The sequence below is a fragment of the Arachis hypogaea genome, chromosome 17 (genome assembly GCF_003086295.3).
Source record: "Arachis hypogaea cultivar Tifrunner chromosome 17, arahy.Tifrunner.gnm2.J5K5, whole genome shotgun sequence".
Lineage (NCBI taxonomy): Eukaryota > Viridiplantae > Streptophyta > Magnoliopsida > Fabales > Fabaceae > Arachis > Arachis hypogaea.
In genome coordinates this window covers 122,064,196-122,086,315 of record NC_092052.1, presented here as the reverse complement: position 1 = coordinate 122,086,315, position 22,120 = coordinate 122,064,196, and the positions used below count along the sequence as shown (strand labels likewise).

The following is a 22,120-nucleotide window of genomic DNA, read 5'->3' as shown; positions in this document are numbered from 1 at the left end:
TTTATTTTGACCATCACTCTCCCAAGTCCACTCACTCTCTTTGCAATGGATTCATCAAATATTCGTTTCACTAGTCACTACACGTCTAATTCATGGGAACTTCCTTAAACAATAATGTTCTTTGCACATTCTAGGCACTTATAATACTTTCATTAACTTGTAATGTGTACCTTTGTCTTACAGGAAAATTTTCATTCAATATACTCGTATGATATGCTCCAAGTACAAAAGATTGATATGCAAATCAAACACTGTCTATTTACTAATTTTCCGCAAGTAATGCGTAACTTTTTGTTTTCTTCTTTTTTTTTTTTTTTTTTCCATTGCTTAGACGTGATGCTTTTGTTTTTCAGCTAAACATAGCCATTCAAGTCATGATCATCAAGAAGCTAAGAAAAAAAAAAAAAAAAAAACCATTTCTCACTCATTCATTTAGCATAGAATTTTTCGATGGTGGCTTTTGATTGTTAATTAGTTTAATCAAGTTGTGGACTGAAGAGTGTAAAACCAATTTTTTATACATTAGTAGAAAAGAGAATTCATAGTAATTATTAGAAAAATGATAATGTCACTCTTATTTTTTATAATATTATTGTTCACATATATATTATCTAAGTTGAAAAAGTATTTATAGACCACATAGGAACGAATTTATTGTCATCATATACATCAGAAATACTAATATACACAACATAGCCAAAGACATAAGCTAGCTAGATACAGAGCATGCAACATTATATCAAAGTAGAGTCCATTCAGATTATTTCTATTCCTTTGAATCACTAACTGAAGAGACGTCACCAGAGGATAACTTTGAACTGTTATGAGTAGTAGTATCTTCAACATTCTCTTCTGTGAGTGCATCAAGTGGGTAGAAGTACGGTTTTGGAGGCATTTCTAAGTCATCATCTTGTTCTAGCATCTCCACAACTCTCTTCATTGAAGGTCGATCATTAGGCCTTGTTTGTATACACCACAATGCCACAATCATCATTCTTTTTGCCAACTTCATCTCTTCATCTGTGTCATTTTCTATTGTTATTTCCCTTCCATCCTGCAATTCATCATAAACCCAGAAAGGAAAATATATTTGGCTGGAATTTTCAGTCTGTGCATTCAAATTCTTCCTTCTACTAGCCATCTCCATTAACAACATCCCAAAGCTATAGACATCGGCTTTGTATGAGATTGCGCCAACATTTCTATAGAAGAGCTCAGGAGCCATGTACCCTATGGTTCCTCTTGCTGCAGTCATAGACACAATGCTTTTATCAGTGGGAGATAGCCTTGCAAGTCCAAAATCAGACACTTTTGGGTTGAAGTTCTCATCCAAAAGAATATTGTGAGGCTTGATGTCAAAGTGCAGAATTTTCATGTCACACCCATTATGCAAGTATTCAATTCCACGTGCTACTCCAAGGGAAATGGTGTAGAGTTTTTCACAACTTAAGGAATCATTCTTCTGAGGGGAAAATATGTATTTTTCTAATGATCCATTTTCCATGAGCTCATATATGAGAGCACGCTTTGATCCCTCTACGCAGAAACCAATAAGTTGCACTATGTTGACATGGTGAATTCTACCAATAGTAGCAACTTCATTGATGAATTCTTGGCCATTGGATTTAGCCTTATTCAACAACTTGACGGCTACAAGGCGGCTACTTCGAAGTTTTCCTTGAAAGACAGAACCGTAGCCTCCATTCCCCAGTTTTGTTTTGAACACTCCTGTTATGTTCTTGATATCCCTGTAGGAATATCTAATTGGCATAATACTATTGTCGCTTTGAAGAAAATCTTCAATAGTCGGATACACAGATAAATGCCTCCGTCGCCATTTATATATGCATAAAAGAATGAGGAATGGAACTCCAAATAGTACAGATTTGGCAAGAACATACAGAGCTGCAACAGCTGTAGGAAGATAGAAAAAGAGCAAATAAATCATAAGGTGTCTCAGTTTGGCACTCTTAAATTTTTGTAATTTAATTCGTAAATTAGTGTTTCTTCTCAATTCTGCTGCTAAATTCTGGTGATGTTCATTTTCCCATGAGGTACTTGTAGAGGAAGAGAAGGACTTACTTGCTGCAGAGCGCAGAAGAAGTCCAATCGATTCTATTATACCTGCCAGGAACATACCGGGAAAAGAGAAATTATTACTGCCTGACATTAGGTTCGGATTATGTTAAAAACACATGATCTCATGTTAATTTAAATAAACATGTATCATTTTGAGATCGAAAAAAGGTAAATTAGAAAAGGCAAACATAGATGCTCAAAATAAGCAAATTAAATTAGCAGAGAGACGAAAGATGTAACTCGATTTGTAGAGTGCTGGAAACCAAGAAAGTTCAAAGCCATAAAGCAGCAGAGTACGGACGCCAGTGCATGAGTTGCTTTCACGTTCAGCAGGCCACGATGAGGGATACATCCACTCTATGCGGCACGAGTCTGCAACCGCGAAATCCTGGAGGCGTTTGTGAAAAACACTGACGAGGTAGAAAGCAGTCCCAAGTGCATCGGAATCATTCGTCATACAAGTAGCAGTAGCAGTTGCGATGACGTCATTTGGACACCTCAAATATACCACCACGAGAGTCGTCAATTCATGATAATCGTAGCTTAAGGGATACAGTTCATATCTATGATAATCGTAAGGTAAGGAATAATAAGGAGGGCGAGAAGTGTAATCGTGGCTAATATTGGCATCCAGGAGTCGGATCGTGTAGTTGTTGTAATTAATTGACTGAACATTGAACTTTCTTGATCTCCAATACAGGACCAACTGGTGATCCTCCTCGCAAGAGAGGGTGTACCTGTGGTCACCACATTGGCTTGGACTGTCTTCTAGCCTGAAAGGATCGCTTATGTTATGCTTCCCGCACCATTGAGATAGACACTTATTATGTGCTGCGCCGGCGGTGGTGGCGGTGGTGATGAACAAGCACAGGCACGATAACAACAACACAACAACGGATGACATTTCTTTGGTCATCAGTAGAGCAGAGCAGCTGGCCGTGACTAATCTCACTTGATAAAGGACGACTAACACCGTGGAATCTTACATACTCCTTCATCCAAATCAACTGTGATACGGAAATAAAAGATAAATAAGAAAATAAGGATTCAAACTGAATAAAAAGATACATTGAAATTAAAATAGGAACAAAAAAGATAAGTTGAAATTGAGTACAAAGAGAATCACTCTACTTTTTACCCAATTTCTTGACGCAACAAGAAAGGGACTCCTCAACCTAACTTGTCAACGCCATGGTTTGGAAATTGATTCGAAAGGACTCCTCAACCTTCTAACCAATTCCCCGATGCAACAAGAGAGGGACTCCTCAACCTCAATTGTCCACACCATGGTTTCATCACGAAACCAAAAAGGAGTTTTGAAACCTCTAAAAATTCTATACTACGACTACAATAGCTAAGGAGGTATTTATAACCTCTTATTAGGTTAAAACAAAGAAAACCCTAAAGCCCATAAACATAAGGCCCAATCTAGTAATTAAATAAACAAAATCAAAATACATTAAATAAAATATTCTAAAATTGTAAACTAAAATATCTTCTAAATAACTCTTGAACTCTTCATATCACGAACATTTGAAGCACGTATCAAACTGCTGTTGACTATCTCTATCACGGTTCACCCAGTCAACTCAATACTTAATTTTAAGCTACCTAATGCTAACTGAAGTTGTGGACTCAGTCAATTTAAGATCCTTGTAAACTTGAGACATCTCTGAATCCGCATAGTGATTAGAGTGGGTAGTTATTTGAACTTAGTCTCCACTTTCCTCCTTGCTTGCTTTGGTGTAGTTCATCTTGCGCATGGCTCTAATAGTGATACTACCTGTCCGGATTTCTTGTGCGGAAATCAAGAAATTCGATTCCCTTTTAGAATCAAAGGCCGTCAGTCACAAAGCTGTGGCTATCCGGGCTTTGATCTGGTTTGCTCAGGTACTAGTGATGATGAGAAACTGTTTCTTGAGCTCCCTGAATCAGTGACCTTCAATGTCAAACACATCGACTATACAAAACAAACAATTGAATTAACCCCTCCATCTACCTGCCTTCCAAAGCAGCTCCATAACCTCAGTAATATCTCTGTCTTAGTTTTCCCTTTCCAACGCATGCTAGTTGAGGAGGGTGATGACTATCACTTCTTCAACTGTTCACCAGTGGCAATGGATACATATATAAACAATAACATCATGATTCCATGCCTAAGCAGCTCAACCAGTCAAGTATATGCCATTTCATCTTGGAATTCTATCCATGACCTGACAACCCTGTTTCCTTGCACCAAAATGTTCAATATTTCATCCCTCCCAGATGCACTTGTTCCAGCTCTGAAAGATACTCTTGTTTTGTTTTGGTCTGAACCAAGCTGTCAACAATGTGAATCGAAGGGGAAAAGGTGCAGCTGGAACAACAGCACCAAGAATCAACTTGATTGTCTTGTTAATGTCATCCACAAGGGTACACATGCTTTTCATACTTCCATTCTTTCTTCAACTGAATTCTTAAGCTCAAACTAAAATCCTGGAGGTTTATCCAGCTTTTACTTGACTAATATGACATTCATTAATTGTTGTTGAAACACGTGGAAATGTTATGTTTAATTCCAATGCAATTGATTACTAAGTTTTGCCTGTATTGTTTGCAGATTCATCAACAGCTCTAGTAACCACAATAGGTTAGCTCTCAGTTCTTGTTATGCTTATATAAACTGCATTTGGATCACATATAACTGAAAATCATCCAATATCGTGTCTAAAGAATTTCCAATTTTTATCAATTCCAAACACATCCAATACACTTGGATCATTTTCTGAAGATGTAGTTTTGATGAATGCAGGATCAGTACTTGGATCGTTTTTGCTTGTCCTACTGACCGGAGCGATTTATTACATCTATGACTCTTGCATAATGCAAAAGGAAAAACAAGCAATTATTGAAAAATTTCTTGAAGATTACAGGGCTCAAAAACCAACCAGATATTCTTATACCGAAATCAAGAGAATCACCAACAACTTTGGGTACAAGTTAGGAGAGGGCGCCTATGGAACTGTCTTCAAAGGAAGCATCTCAAAAGAATTTCCTATTGCAGTGAAAATGCTGAATAATTCCCAGGGGAAAGGGGAGGAGTTTGTCAATGAAGCTGGTATAATTGGTAGAATCCACCATGTCAATATTGTCAGGTTGGTTGGTTTCTGTGCTGATGGGTTCAGAAGAGCTCTTGTCTATGAATTCTTGCCGAATTCTTCACTGCAGAAGTTCATAAATTTGCCCGACAACAAGCAAAACTTTTTGGGCTGGAAGAAGTTGCAAGAGATTGCTCTAGGTGTAGCTAAAGGAATTGAGTATCTTCACCAAGGTTGTGATCAACGCATTCTCCATTTTGATATCAAACCTCAAAATGTGTTGCTAGATCACAACGTTACTCCAAAAATTTGTGATTTCGGTCTAGCTAAATTATGCTCCAAGGATCAAAGTGTAGTGTCAATGACAGCAGCTAGAGGAACTTTGGGGTACATTGCGCCCGAAGTTTTCTCAAGGAACTTTGGAAATGTATCTTACAAGTCTGATGTTTACAGTTATGGAATGATGCTGCTAGAAACAATTGGAGGGAAGAAGATCACAGAGGATATAGAAGAAAACAGTAGCCATGTTTACTATCCAGAATGGATGCATAGTATTTTAGAAGAGACTGATGAAATCAGAATTCATATTGAAGATGAAGAAGATGCTAAAATTGCTAAGAAACTAGCAACAGTGGGACTTTGGTGCATCCAATGGCATGCAGTGGATCGACCATCAATGCAGACAGTGCTTCAAATGTTGGAGGGAGACCAAGACACAATACCAAATCCTCCTAATCCTTTTGCTTCCACAGGGCCTTCAAGAAAATATGCTAAAATTAGTGTGCCTGCAAGACAAATTACCCAAGATTTAGAAGTGATCCAAGAGTTAGATTAACTTTTAACTTGGAGTGGTATGAAAAGTTTGTATTTTCTTTAACTAGTCAAATAAAACTCACTTGATATCATCCAAATATATTTGGCTAATTGGCTTGTATTATAGTTAGCTACATGGAGTAAATTGTATGTACTGTTATGTTAGCCTAGTTTGGTAGTTTGCCCTCATATTTTCTAGCAGATGGTGAGGTCTTCTTTAGAACTCCTTCTCTATCTATTTTTGTTTTAAACTCTGTTCCAATAATTAGTTTTCTGTTTTTGTAACAAGTATGGTGTTCTTACACTTTTATGTGAGTGTCAAATGTCTGTATGTAACAGAAACAACGGTATAAAGTCTGCACACCAAATCACACCATATATTTTTGCACTAAATAAGTTATAGAAGTTCTTAGTGTTTTAAGATAGATTATTTTGGTTGTGAAAGGTTCACATTCACCAGTCACCGTACATATGAAATGTGACTCTTAATCTATTCACTCAATAAAGGAGTTGACTTGTGTTGAGCCGGACCGATAAAACAAAAATCAAAGACTTTGACAAGGTCGTACTGCAACTTACAATGTCAAATTCAGAGAGATAGATAAAGAGTGACAATGCCAACCAGGTTCCATGAAGAACAAGTGCTTTGCTTTCATGGGTAAAGTCTCCAGCCTAATTTATGGATATTTCTTATACAATAATGTTCTTTGCACATTCTACGCGCTTAACCTATAAGCTATAATAGTTTCATTAAATTGTGATGTTTACCTTTTTTCGGACAGGTTTTTATAGTTTTAGTTGTTTATTTTATTTTATATACTTTTGATGGATATCTCAACTAATTAAAGAGACACTGATTAAAATGTGAAGATAATAATATAATCTAGAGGACATAGGAACGAATTTATTGTCATCATATACATCAGAAATACTAATATAGACGACATAGTCAAAGACACAAGCTAGTTAAATACAGAGCATGCAACATTATATCAAAGTAGAGTCCAAATAGATCATTTCTATTCCTTTGAATCACTGACTGAACAGACGTCATCAGAGGATAATTTTGAACTGTTGTGAGTTGTATTATCTTCACCATTCTCTTCTGTGGGTGCATCAAGTGGGTAGAAGTATGGTTTTGGAGGCATTTCTAAGTCATCATCTTGTTCTAGCATCTCCCCAACTCTCTTCATTGAAGGTCGATCATTAGGCTTTGTTTGTATACACCACAATGCCACAATCATCATTCTTTTTGCCAACTTCATCTCTTCATCTGAATCATTTTCTATTGTTATTTCCCTTCCATCCTGCAATTGATCATAAATCCAAAAGGGAAAATATATCTGGCTGGAATTTTCAGTCTGTGCATTCAAATTCTTCCTTCTACTAGCCATCTCCATTAACAACATCCCAAAGCTATAGACATGGGCTTTGTATGAGATTGTGCCAACATTTCTGTAGAAAAGCTCAGGAGCCATGTACCCTATGGTTCCTCTTGCTGCAGTCAGAGACACAATGCTTTTATCAGTGGGAGATAGCCTTGCAAGTCCAAAATCTGAGACTTTTGGATTGAAGTTCTCATCCAAAAGAATGTTGTGAGGTTTGATGTCAAAGTGCAGAATTTTCATGTCACAGCCATTATGCAAGTATTCAATACCACGTGCTACTCCAAGGGAAATGGTGTGGAGCTCTTCACAACTTAAGGAAACACTCTCTTTTGGTGAAAATATGTATTTTTCTAAAGAGCCATTCTGCATTAACTCATATACCAAACAACGCTTTGATCCCTCCACACAGAAACCAATGAGTTGCACCACATTAACATGGTGAATTCTTCCAATAGTAGCAACTTCGTTGATGAATTCTTGGCCATTGGATTTGGCCTCATTCAATACCTTAACAGCTGCTAGACGACCGCTTCGAAGTTTTCCTTGGAAGACAGAGCCATAGCCTCCATTTCCTAGTTTAGTCTTGAACTTTCCAGTTATGTTCTTGATTTCTTTGTAGGAGTATCTAATTGGCATAATGTTATTGTCGCTTTGCAGAAAATCTTCGATACTGTCATATATGGATAAATGCCTTCGTCTCCATTTATATATGCAGAAGATAATGATGCATGGAGCTCCAAGTGCAAATTTGGCAAGAACAAATAAAACTGTAAAGGAGATGGAAAGAGTAGAGAAATCATAAAAGTCACTCAGCTTAGCATAGCACCTTTAGATTTGAATGACAAAGTTTTAAAACTTATTTATGCTATGTTTTTTTGTTGTTGTTTCTTCTTTTTACTGCTAAATTCTAATGGTGTTCCCTTCATAAATTCCATGATGTCATCATCATAGACCTATCCATAGATTTCAATCCGAAATAAAATAAGTACGTAGCGCAAAGGAAAAGACAAGGCTTACCCGTTCCAAATATTAGAACCTGAACATACCTTGACAATAGGACTGCAAGAAACAAACAGGGAAAATAATTAAATTAGTATTATACTAAGATAATGAGACCTAAATTCTTCACTGAGTTTATATCCGCATAGAGAAAAACATCTATTTATATAACTATATTCTTCACTTAGTTTATTACATTAAGGAATAGTAAAATATTTTTGTTTCTTAGAAATGTAGAAGAAAATTAGACAAGGAAATGTATAACGACAGCAAAAAAAAAACTTATACAAAAAGGGAATTCTTGTGGTACTTCATAAGATTATAGAATATCAGTATCCACATAATGTGTTATTGAAAAATTGTCAGATGCCCTTATTAACTAAAAGTAATTACTTTTAAAAATTAAAAAAAATTGAAAAATTGGAAACAAATCTTAAATAATAGTCATAAATCAAACTACACGTACCCTAAGAAGACACAAGGGTAAGATATATGAATAGGTAGTTAAATTAGTAGATATACACTTACAACTTTCAGGTATAATAAATGAAGGCTTATAACAAATGACTTTGTTATGATCACTGAGCATGGCAGCATACTTGCAATATACTTTCAACCAAGAAAGTTCAAACCCGTAAAGCAGCATATGATGGATGTCTGTGCATGAAATATTTCTGTCTTCAATTTCAGTAGGCCATGAAGTCAGATACATCCACTCTACATGACACGAGTCTCTGAACGCCAAATCTTGGAGAGTTTTATCAAGATCACTTACATAGAATGTACTCCCAAGAGAATAAGATCCATTCATGCAGGTTGTTGCAGCAGCAGTAGCAGAAGATTTTACTCCATACGGTGGGCACTTCAAATATAGCATCTGCTTTGTCAATCTAATAAAATCAAAATTCTGTTTATAGATCCGATATTGATATGGTTCATCTTGGGCTCCGGTGAAGTTGGAGGGGATTAAAGAATAAGGAAGGGGGTAAGAGAGATCATGACTATGCAGAGCAACATTAGCATCTACTAGTCGAATTGTGTAGTTGTTGTAGTTAATTGATTGCACTTGGAACTTGATTGATTTGAGATACAGAAAGAGTTGGTTATCATTCTCGCAAGAGAGGGTGTACATGTGCTCACCACAATGGCTTGGACTACTATTATTCAGCCTGAAAGGGTGCCTTATGTCATGCCTCCCACACCATTCAGATGAACACATTCTTTTGTCTGAATCCTTTGCCACCTTGGTATTCCACCGGGTGGCATAAATATCGAAAACTCGTAAGGAGATCCACAGCAGCAGTAGAAGGTGTATAAAAAATGTACAAAGGTTTAACATTTTTTATGATTTGGTCTACACGTCAATAACAAGAGACTACAGATATAACAAGAATTCACTTGCTTCAAGCAGCATCAATAATTTTCCATAAGGACGAGTTGACTATCACTATCACACAAGTCCAGTAGTCAACCCACTAGCAGTCACCAGCATTAATATGTGAAATGTGAGTGATGAGACCTGCCAGCTGCAGAAATTTCCTATAAACCACTTTTAATTAATTTGTTCACGCAACATTATCACTCTTTTGTGATTCACATACACACACATCAAGATCGCCAAGTAATACTGTACATTTATTATTTTTCCACAGATGCGCGTTAAAAGGTCATGTTTTTTGTTTTCTTTTGTTCTTCTGCAAACATTGTCATTCAGGTCAAGGTCAAGAAACTAATAAGATGAAGACTATTTCTCACTCAGTCTTAGCACGGTAATAATTAATTTAGGATGGTGGTTTTTTCAATTGTTAAAATAATTTAATAATCACGGTACGAAAAAATAATATTGTAAAAATAATAGGTGTGACCGTGTGAGATTAATCAAAAGAAAGTTAAAGGAGATTAATTACGAAAAAAAAAAAAAGTCTCTTCATGTTTCTATTTAAAAATAAAGAATAAAACTCTAATAATTTGGTCTCCAAATTTTTCTGAGTGAATAAAATTTTTGTTGATTAGCTGCCAGTTCCAAAATGTTTTACATTATAAGACATATATCAACCTTTTCTTAGTAATAACTAATAAGTTTGATCGTTCTTTTAATAAATTTATCAATAATGCCAGAGGACCAAGACGTCCTCCAGCCAAAAACCTGCCAACTCCTCTTGGACTGGGTCCCGAAATCCATTTCATTTCAGTAATATCCAAAAATTCATCTAGGTAAACAAAACTCATCCTAACCAAACCCTCTCCTCTCCTTTCACCGTTTCACCACAGCAGAATTTAAAAACCACCCACGGCTGCACCAGAGTACCAGGATCATCGGGTAAACTTCTCCTCCACCTTCATCGGACGCCATGCCTCCATCCACCACGTGCGGGCAACAGTTGACCTCTGCAGACCGCTCCAGAACGTCGAGACGTTCCCAGGTCCTCGACATGCTTCTTGGCGCGTTAATCGGAGCTCCCCCAATCTCGGCCGCGGCGATGTCGTTCCATCCAGGTGCGAGGAACAAGGTGTTTCTCCAAAAATCGTCAGCGGTTATTAATTTGTATCAAAAGAACCACAAAATCTAGCTAAGTATGAGAAATCACCCACAGAAAAAAAATGTACAACCAAACGAAAGGATAACTATCTATGCTCAAAAGAATTCAATAGGGACATGAATCTGCCACCTTCCGATACATTCCAAGTATCAGAGGCCTCAAATCCTCTCTCTACAGAACCATCATAGTCATTATTTTTCTAAAGGTCAACAACATCCTATAAAATGCACAACACAAAAACAAAAACAACCTATATGAATCAACAACACCATCCCAAAAAAAATTGAAATAGACCTCACTTCTAGCACATACCGGATGCGATTTTCTCTTCCTTTTTTGCATCGATTTTTTAATTGACTTGTCCAACTCTGCTCAAGTCTCTTACTCTTCGGCCGTCCTTTAGTTTTAACTCTTGAGAGTCCCTGTATGTCATGTACAACAACACCGCCTGTGCTCTGTGTGGGCATGGTATTCTGAGTCGCAGCAATAGTAGTCAAACGCATACTGGCACGGTAATCAGTCAGCTTGGACTTTGCATCCCAAAGGGCAGATCGCAAGATGACAGCTTCCTCATCACAATTAACGAACTCCTGAGCAACGTTATAGAACTCTGAACACAAACGCTTAAACAGGTTGTGGCCTTCATCGGTTCGAGCCACATCATGACTACTCTTAATGTAGGTGTGCTTGCGTATGACGTTCTTATTCCATCGAGGGAGAACATAGCAGCTTGATACTCTGTCAGCTCTGTAGTATGACCACACAACAAGGGTGTGGCAACACAGTATACCAGTGGATTCAAACTTGTTGCACTCGCACCGAACTTCTTGACTCAATGAGTCAAAATTTACTGTGAAAGTATGGTAAACAGTCTTCTCCCAAACTATCTTCTGCTCGTCCACTTTAACAGAAATTGAATCACCTTGTTGTTCACTTGACCCAACCACACAATCAGTTTTTTTCCTTACCTCCAGCTGAACATCCCTGAACATATTACTGGTGTATTCCTGCTGAAATTGTCTCTCGATGCCTGTGCTCCCTATACATGGGATGACGCCTTTCGAGTCTGCAGCATCATCTTCCAGCTCCTTCTACTCCTTGTTTCCAAGCACATTGTCGTATTCATGAACGAACTAAACCAACCCACTCTTACAATGCAGAAACCCCTGTAAAATGCGTGCATACTTTTACTCCGCTGTGTACTCCTCATACTGGCCTAAAATTCACTCTTAAAGAATATTGGAACCCACCTCCGTCGATTGGCATAAAGGTCTACATAAAAAAACAGAGCATAAGAGTGTCGCTTAAACACAACATAATGACCGCTTTCAAAGAACTGAGAAAACAAATAAAAGAACATCCAACTTTCCAAGAGAAAAACCATCTGTTTGTGTATTGAAAGGAACATCCACTAACATCCTTTTCTGAAAAACTCAGGTTTGAAGACCCGCCAACCTCGTTTGCCAGTGCTAGATACATCTTGTTAGGTCTTATGCCAGCCTCGTCGTTATCCATAATGACGAACTTAGCGTGCATTGTCAACTCTCTATACTCATGATAGTGGACCACTTTCTTAGTGGAATAGGGGTGGGAATGCCTCAATTCTAATGTAGACACAATCCAACTTTCCTTCTCCCTGTCCAGCATGACATACATCCTTGCTCTGCATCTCATGGCTGTAATTCTATTTGCCCGATAACCTTCTCGCGTGTAGTGAATAGACTGATTAATGGGTATCTTTGACTCCTCCCGCGTCTTGTCGAAATTCGTGTTCCTGATTTTAGTTACGAACCTAACTTTCTTTGCATAATTTGCATAAAATTTCTGTGCCAGAGGCAACGAATCAAAACACATTCCTATGACTGAGATTTCCTCTTCACTGATCCTACTATGATCCGGCAACTGTATTGTCAATTCACAAAACCAAATATGAATTAAAACTAGCATTAACATAGTAACTATAACGTGATGACAAACAATAAAGAATAATTCAAACCTCGTATCTCAAGTCCAACTCATCCTTTCTCATCATAATGTCATCGGTAATTTCGTCGACCTTCAATTAAAGACACCAGAAAAAACTTTTATCAACTTATGATCCTTGCTATATAATGAATCACTCCAATAAAAAACATAAAAAAAATAGTGCAAACACATGGGAGTCAAGAATACTTTATCGTAAGAAACATCTAATTAGCATGAATAAGAAGCATTCACATAACACATTGTCATTAAATTTCATACAATGCAGGACCAGCCTATCCAACATACCTTAGACCCCTCTTGAATAACAACTTCATCCATACTCAATTCTTCATTCCCTTCATTTGAATTGATCAATGTACTATTCGATCCGCCTTCTGGGGTTGAGAACTCCATGGATGTTACTCTTTTCTAGAAGCTTTGAACGGCGATGGTAGCTTCTTTGGGCGGGAAACGCTATGCGTGATGGTCTTTGCGGAAGAACCGCGCTCACGAACGTCACGGCCAACGGCGGCACACACCAGGGAGAAGCGACGAGGGAGCCACTGGTTGAATGATTCGATGGAGAGGATGGAGGCAATTGATGAGAAGAAGAGTGAATTATTGCACCGTTTTCGGGAAGAACCTGCACTACAATCAATCGCAGCACCGCTAATGGCGTTAAGGACCGAGGGTTACCGTTAAGGGAGCGCCATGAGTATGCCTTGGTTGGAAGTGGTTGGTGCCTTTGCTGTTTGGATGAGAGCTCAGATGCACCGCAGCTGTAATAACAGAGAGTGTGAGGGAAAAAAAAGAGAGGTTGAGAACACGTGGGGGGCACATGCCCCCACTTAAAATTTTCTTTCTCTCTTCTCATCTTCTTCGACACTCCCCCTCCCCCTCTGTTCTCCTTCCCTTTCATTTCCTTTCAAAAATAAAAAATGTAAAACCCTCATTTCTCTTCTCTTACCAACTAGATTTCTTCCTCTCTTCTCCTTGCAACCAACCACTCAATATCATCAAATTTACCTTCATCATCTTGCTTGCTTTTCTTCTCTATTCTATCTCCATTTATTCAAATCTCATTTTCTCAAAATCTCCAAATCAGGGAATTTCAACTTAATGAGTGAAGGAAGCATTTAACTTTGAGTTTCGGTTATTATTGAGACTTTAAGGTAACTCTTTGACTCAATAATTAGCGATATCCCCAATTTTTGTCATCTCTATATTTATAGGTATATATAAATCCGAATTAGGGTCATTAGGGTTAGAAAATTTGGGGCTTTTGTCAAAGTGAGTAAGATTATGTTAATTGACAATATTAGTAGCTCACAAATATTATTATTGTCATATTTCTAGAGTTGTAAGGTTATTGGACATCAATTGGTAGCTCAGTGGCGCGCTGCGCGGTTGCTTCCGATTCGTTAGAACCAAGTTGTGAGTGGATATTATGTCTATAATTGTTTTTAAGTGTATTATTATCAATATTTAAATTGGATCATTATTTTTTGACTTTGGAAATATTCGATTATTGTGATTTTTAAATTTTTGAAATAAGTATTGATTTGTGAAACCTATAATTTTATAAAAATACACACGAGATGATATTTATATATTTTGTAAAGCATATCTGTTTTCTTATTTGACTTTATTGAATTTTAATTAAATTTTAGTATGCATTCTTATATATATTTGATTTACTATGGATTTACTATGGAATTTAGTAATATGTTAAAGCATTAGAGATTTTTATAAGCGAGTTGGTTTGGATTGGTTTGGGAGACTCTGACTAGAAAACCGTAGTTAACGGCGGTTATGACGTTAACCTAGATGCATCTGGCTCAGACCTCAGTTAGCAGGGGCGTTGCTAGCCTAACGTATAGGCCACACATTAGATGTGTTATACCGTACGGACACACTAGAGGAAAGGGCTACCCTTAGAGGTGGAGCCGCCCTAGGTGTGTAATATTCGATTTGATTTGACTTCTGAAATGAGAACTCGCATTTCAGTTCATTCTGCTTACTTATTTATCTATTTATTTGCATAGTTACTTAATATGGATTCCTCATCTTTGGAAAGAAATATAATTTTCATGGTAAAACTTGTATTGTCTCGTATGGGTTATAGATATAATGTTTGCTCACTGAGTTGCAAAACTCGCCCTATTATATTCCCATGTTTTTCAGATACAAGAGTCATTCCAGGTTCCATTCCACCTACCCCTCAGTAGATCTTAGTCATTTCGGTGAGCCCTTCTTCTTTCCAAGGGCTAAGTAATTATGTTATTTTGAACCTCGAACTATTTAGATAGTAATTATAATTTGGTTATGTAAGACTTATGGATTTAACTATATACTCTGGTTATCAACTTGATATATATATATATATATATATATATATATATATATATATATATATATAATGCGTATTTTGGATCTATTTAGTTGTGGATATGATTGGTATATGTTGTTGTTGTCTCTGAAAATGGATGTTTATTATTGATACAGGAAGATAACTTTTATGTGGGTAAGGTCCTAGAAACAGAGGAGATTCTGTCCGTTTTTCTGAAAATTTGGTCGTTTGGCTTACTGAGGGACTTGTCCCTTGAGCACCAGTCATGGCTTGGTTCGGGTAATGACAAAGTAGTAGCAGAGCCTTAGGTTTTCCTGTGTAATATGGAGCAAGTGTCCTTCAGTAAGATTACAATTGTGCAAATGGAAGCCGGCCCATTTTCACAAAGTGTGATGTTACTAGAGGCCTATAGGAAGTTGTCCTCAATCTTTTTGTCTCATAATTCTTTTTGTCTGTCCTATTATCTTTAAACTCCATATACATATGTCATTGGTGATCCAATCGCTTTATTTACTCAATAGATGGAAGATGCCACCTAAGAAACGACGTGGTGGAGTTGTTAATGCTCCTGATACTGCTGAATCCAATAGGGTAGTTTCTCCGCTACTTGGAGCCCTTCGACAAAGGCCAAGGAGCCAAAGGATGGCTGATAGACACGAAGGAGAGATACCCCGCGAGAGAGTTCAAGAGAACCCCGTAGTAAGAGAGGCTCAACCGGACTTAGCAGCTGAATTAAGGGGAATGAATCAAACCCTTAATGCGGTATTACAGGTCCTAACAAATCAAAATAAGAGCGGAGCAGGAATTCCTAATATGCCAAATCCTCAGCCTTATAGAGTTTATCAATTGTTTGGGGATCAAGAGCCGCCAATTGAAAAGTATTTGAAGTTAAATTTGTCCACTTTCAATGGAGATTCATTGGATGAAGATCCACAGCAATATCTAGAGGATGCAAAGAAAGCTATTAGAGCTCTCAAGTGCACCAAGGAATGGGCTGTTGAGTTAGTATCCTACAACTTGCGTGGTTCAGCAAGATATTGGTATGAGTCTTTTCTTGAGAGCAAAGAAGCAGCTAGACTTCCTCCTCCTTCTTGGGAAGAGTTCACTGAAGAGTTTCTCGCTCGATTTTGTCCAGCTAACAAGCAAGCAGAAGATGCAATTGCCTTTGAAAGATTAAGGCAAGAGAATATCACAGTGACTGAGTATACTAAGGAGTTTACTAGACTTTCTAAGAGTGCTCCATACTTGGTGAATTCAGAAGAGATGAAATTTTGTCGTTTCGTTCGTGGATTGGCAGAACCTATGTTCACTACTCTTATGCCTAAAGTCGGACACATGTATTTTAAAGATATCCTAAACTCTGCTTATGGAATTGAAGCAGGGATAGCAGAGAGAAATGCTTATAAAGATATTGGTAAGAAGCCTAAGATGAAGGGACAATTTTCTGGTGGATCTAGTTCAAGAGGATTTCAGTCTCATCATGGTCAGACTAATCAGTAGGGTTATTCGGGTTATCGAGTTCGTCCTTAAACATCTTTTGATGGAGTTGCTTCTTCTGGATCTGCTCCCATGAGTGTTTCAAGTCTCAGACCTTTTGTTAAGGCTACCCCTCAATCTAGTGCATAGGGTTCAAATCAGACAAAACCAGCTCAGCCCTACTGCCATCAGTGTGGGAGTTACCATTCTAGTATATGTTTTAAGGCTACTAGAGCATGTTTTGGTTGTGGTCAATCTGGTTATCTTAGGAGAGATTATCCAAATGCTAGAGGAGGCTTTGCTCCAGGTATTGCACGTCCTACAACACCAATGCCATCATCTTCAGCTATGTCTATTGGAAATTCTTCTGGTCCTAGTGGCAGAGGAGCAGGTGGCAGGGGTCAGACTTATAACAGAGGAGGGAGCCAAAGAGGAAGAGGTCAGGCACGTGTGTACGCTTTAACACGTCAAGATGCTCAAGCTTCTCATGCTGTGGTGGCAAGTACTTTACAAGTTTGTTCTTTAGATGCTCGAGTGTTATTTGATACGGGTTCTCATTATTCATATGTATCTCCACATCTTGCATATCGTTTCGATAAACAACCTGAACTGTTATCCCACCCATTTCATGTTGGCACTCCGCTTGGAGTCTCCACGGTGGTTTGAGTCATGTTTCGGTCTGTAAGAATTAATACGGTTGAAACCTTAGCTGATTTGATCCTTTTAGAACCAATGGAAGATAATGATGTCATTTTAGGCATGGATTGGTTAGCAGCTTGTCATGCTGATGTGGGCTGTTACTCCAAAACTGTGAAGTTTGACATACCGGGTATCTCACCTTTTGTTTTTAAGGGTGATGATTGTCCCACCTTAGCTAGCATCATATCATCTATGAGTGCTATACAATTGATGGATAAGGAAAATCAAGGATTTTTGGCAGTTGTTAGAGATGTTGATGCCGAAGTGCCTAGTCTTGATCAGGTTTCTATTGTTAGAGAATTCCCTGACGTGTTCTCTGATGAGCTACCGAGGATGCCACCTGACCGCGAAGTTAAATTTTCCATAGAACTAGCTCCGGGAGTCCAACCTGTGTCTATTCCTCCCTATCGTATGGCTCCAACTGAGTTACGAGAATTAAAAGTTCAATTGGAAGATATGCTAGAAAAAGGATCATTCGTCCTAGCACTTCTCCGTGGGGAGCTCCTTTTCTATTCGTAAAGAAGAAGGATGGAACGATGCGACTATGTGTGGATTATCATCAGCTCAATAAGATAACTGTTCGCAACAAGTATCCATTGCGAAGGATTGATGATTTGTTTGGTCAACTTCAAGGAACTACCTGTTTCTCAAAAATCAACCTACGTTCAGGGTACCATCAATTGAAGATAAAAGAGGAAGACATTCCAAAAACTGCTTTTCGTACTCGCTATGGGCACTATGAGTTCTTAGTAATGTTCTTTGGTCTGACGAATGCGCCTGTAGCTTTCAGGACTTAATGAATTGAGTCTTCAAACCTTTCTTAGATTGCTTTGTTATCGTCTTCATCGATGATATCTTGGTGTATTCGAAAAGTGTTACGGAGCATGAGTATCATTTGAGGATTGTGTTACAAACCTTAAGGGATCACAAGCTTTATGCTAAGTTTTCTAAATGTGAGTTTTGGCTTGATCAAGTGACATTTTTGGGGCATGTGGTATCAAAAGATGGAATCATGGTGGATCCAAAGAAGGTTGATACCATTCAGAAGTGGCCAAATCCTACTACAGTGACGGAAATTCGTAGCTTTCTAGGGTTGGCCGGCTACTATTGGCGATTCATCAAGAACTTCTCAAGAATTTCTATACCATTAACCAAGTTAACTCAGAAGAATATAAAATTTCAATGGTCAGAAGCTTGTGAGAAAAGTTTCCAGACGCTTAAGGCTTGTCTAACCTCAGCACCTGTTCTTGTTTTACCTTCTGGGTCTGGGGGATTCTCAGTCTTTTGTGATGCATCTCGGATAGGATTGAGTTGTGTATTAATGCAGCATGGCTGCGTTATTGCCTATGCCTCACGACAACTCAAGAAGCATGAGCAGAATTATCCAACTCATGACCTGAAAATAGTAGCAGTCATTTTTGCTTTGAAGATTTGGAGACACTTTCTTTATGGTGAGACCTGTGAGATCTATACGGATCACAAGAGTTTGAAGTATATATTTCAACAGAAGGATTTAAATTTGAGGCAATGAAGATGGATGGAGTTGCTAAAAGATTACAATTGTACCATTTTGTATCATCCTCGAAAGGCAAATGTTGTAGCAGATGCCCTCAGTAGAAAATCTATGGGTTGCTTGGCCCATATCACTCTTGGAAGGAGACCAATTGTTGAAGAAGTCCATCAATTGGAGGCCACTGGAATTCAATTTGACCTTGGAGAATCAGGAGTTTTCTTAGCACATGTTCGAGCCCAATCTTCCCTGATAGAACAGATCAAGGCTACACAACGTGATGACCAGAAACTAAGAAAGCTTATAGAAGATGTTCGCAATGGGAGGAACTCAGACTTTTCTCTTAATCAAGATGTTTTGCGTTGTGGTCAACGCTTATATGTGCCAGATAACCCCGATTTGAAGAAAGCTATTTTGGAGGAGGCTCACAATTCTAAGTACACAGTTCATCCAGGCTCCAACAAGATGTATCAAGATTTGAAACATTTGTTTTGGTGGGAAGACATGAAGAAAGACATAAGAGTTTTTGTTTCTCATTGCTTAACTAGTTAAAGCTGAACATCAAAGACCTGATGGGTTATTGCAACAGATTGAGATACCTGAATGGAAATGGGAAAAGATTACGATGGATTTTGTGATAGGTTTACCTCGTAATTTTAAAGGTTTTGATTCAATTTGGATAATTGTGGATAGAATGACGAAGTCATCCCACTTTCTTCCAGTGAAAACAACTTTTAGTGCAGCTCGGTATGCTCAACTTTATGTTGATGAGATAGTTAAACTGCATGAGATTCCAGTATCCATTATTTCAGATCGCGGACCTCAGTTTACCTCTCATTTTTGGAAATCTTTTCAGAAAGCGTTAGGAACTCGTCTGGATCTTAGCACTACTTTTCACCCTCAAACCGATGGACAGTCGGAAATGACGATTCAAACATTGGAAGACATGTTAAAGTGTTGTATTCTAGATTTTGGTGGAAATTGGGACAACTATCTACCTTTGATCGAGTTCTCTTATAATAATAGTTATCAAGCCAGCATTCAAATGGCACCATTTGAGGCTCTTTATGGGAGAAGATGCAGGTCACCTATTGGGTGGTTTGAGGTTGGTGAGGTTAAGCTTTTGGGGCCAAATTTGGTACAAGATGCAGTTGAGAAGGTTCGCATAATAAGAGAACATTTATTTGTAGCTCAGAGTAGGCAGAAGGCTTATGTTGATAACAGAAGGCGTAACTTAGAGTTTTCAATAGGTGATCAGGTATTTCTTAGAGTGTCGCCTATGAAGGGAGTGATGAGGTTTGGAAAAAGAGGCAAGCTTAGTCCTCGCTACATTGGTCCATTTGAAATACGAGACAGAATAGGTGCAGTTGCTTACCGCTTGGCATTGCCGCCTAAGTTGTCAATGATTCATCCAGTTTTTCACGTATCAATCTTGTGCAAATACCTTCCTGACCCATCTCACGTGCTTGCACCACAAGCCATAGAGCTAAAGGAGGATTTATCATTTGAAGAGGAACCAGTGGCTATAGTTGATCACCAAGTAAAGAAACTACGTTCTAAAGAGATAGCATCTGTGAAAGTTGTTTGGGAGAATCATTCGGTAGAAGAAGCAACTTGGGAAGTGGAGGACGCTATGCGCGACAAATATCCGTATTTGTTTGAGTCTGAAGGTAACTATCACACTTATCATAGTTTATGGGTTTGAAATTCAGGGACCGAATTTCTTAAGGGGGAGAGAATGTAATAACCGAGAGTGTGAGGGAAAAAAAAAGAGGTTGAGAACACGTGGAGGGCACATGCCCCCACTTAAAAGTTTCTTTCTCTCTTCTCATCTTCTTCGACACTCCCCCCTCCCCCTCTGTTCTCCTTCCCTTTCATTTCCTTTCAAAAATCAAAAATGTAAAACCCTCATTTCTCTTCTCTTACCAACTAGATTTCTTCATCTCTTCTCCTTGCGGTACCACTCAATATCATCAAATTCACCTTCATCATCTTACTTCCTTTTCTTCTCTATTCTATCTCCATTTATTCAAATCTTATTTTCTCAAAATCTCCAAATCAGGGAATTTCAACTTGATGAGTGAAGGAAGCATTCAACTTTGAGTCTCGGTTATTATTAAGACTTCAAGGTAACTCTTTGACTCAATAATTAGCCATATCCCCAATTTTTGTCATCTCTATATTTATGGGTATATATAAATCTGAATTAGGGTCATTAGGGTTAGAAAATTTGGGACTTTTGTCAAAGTGAGTAAGATTATGTTAATTGACAACATTAGTAGCTCACAAATATTATTATTGTCATATTTCTAGAGTTGTAAGGTTATTGGACATCAATTGGTAGCTCAGTGGCGCGCTCAGAGTTGCTTCCAGTTCTTTAGAACCAAGTTGTGAGTGGATATTATGTCTATAATTGTTTTTAAGTGTATTATTATCAATATTTAAATTGGATCATTATTTAGGACTTTGGAAATATTCGATTATTGTGATTTTTAAATTTTTGAAATAAATATTGATTTGTGAAACCTATAATTTTATAAAAATACACACGAGATGATATTTATATATTTTGTAAAGCATATCTGTTTTCTTATTTGACTTTATTGAATTTTAATTAAATTTTAGTATGCATTCTTATATATATTTGATTTACTATGGAATTTAGTAATATGTTAAAGCATTAGAGATTTTTATAAGCGAGTTAGTTTGGATTGGTTTGGGAGACTCTGACTAGAAAACCGTAGTTAACGGTGGTTATGACGTTAACCTAGATGCATCTGGCTCAGACCTCAGTTAGCAGGGGCGTTGCTAGCCTAACGTATAGGCCACACATTGGATGTGTTATACGTACGAGCACACTAGAGGAAAGGGCTACCCTTAGAGGTGGAGCCGCCCTAGGTGTGTAATATTCGATTTGATTTGACTTCTGAAATGAGAACTCGCATTTCAGTTCATTCTGCTTACTTATTTATCTATTTATTTGCATAGTTACTTAATATGGATTCCTCATCTTTGGAAAGAAATATAATTTTCATGGTAAAACTTGTATTGTCTCGTGTGGGTTATAGATATAATGTTTGCCCACTGAGTTGCAAAACTCACCCTATTATATTTCCATGTTTTTCAGATACAGGAGTCATTCCAGGTTCCATTCCACCTGTCCCTCAGTAGATCTTAGTCATTTTGGTAGCTCTTCTTCTTTCCAAGGGCTAAGTAATTATGTG

At 37.8% G+C, this 22,120-nt stretch overlaps 3 protein-coding genes across 3 annotated transcripts; 1 reads left to right on the top strand and 2 right to left on the bottom strand.

The window, feature by feature from the left end:
* Positions 1-607: 607 nt before the first annotated feature.
* Positions 608-3,121, bottom strand: LOC112764581 (rust resistance kinase Lr10-like). Its single transcript, XM_025810253.3, has 3 exons — positions 2,320-3,121; positions 2,083-2,124; positions 608-1,914 (listed from the first exon to the last, which is right to left on the bottom strand). The coding sequence occupies exons 1-3, from the start codon at positions 2,993-2,995 to the stop codon at positions 767-769; spliced, it is 1,866 nt and encodes a 621-aa protein (XP_025666038.1). The 5' UTR covers positions 2,996-3,121; the 3' UTR covers positions 608-766.
* Positions 3,122-3,710: 589 nt separating this feature from the next.
* LOC112763787 (rust resistance kinase Lr10-like) lies at positions 3,711-6,365 on the top strand. The gene is made up of 3 exons (XM_025809371.2): positions 3,711-4,491; positions 4,679-4,708; positions 4,871-6,365. Exons 1-3 carry the CDS (start codon positions 4,143-4,145, stop codon positions 5,989-5,991), a joined length of 1,500 nt encoding a protein of 499 aa, XP_025665156.2. The 5' UTR covers positions 3,711-4,142; the 3' UTR covers positions 5,992-6,365.
* A 461-nt stretch (positions 6,366-6,826) lies between these two features.
* LOC112764579 (LEAF RUST 10 DISEASE-RESISTANCE LOCUS RECEPTOR-LIKE PROTEIN KINASE-like 2.5) lies at positions 6,827-9,732 on the bottom strand. The gene is made up of 3 exons (XM_025810251.3): positions 8,885-9,732; positions 8,375-8,416; positions 6,827-8,124 (listed from the first exon to the last, which is right to left on the bottom strand). The coding sequence occupies exons 1-3, from the start codon at positions 9,693-9,695 to the stop codon at positions 6,989-6,991; spliced, it is 1,989 nt and encodes a 662-aa protein (XP_025666036.1). The 5' UTR covers positions 9,696-9,732; the 3' UTR covers positions 6,827-6,988.
* Positions 9,733-22,120: the final 12,388 nt, after the last annotated feature.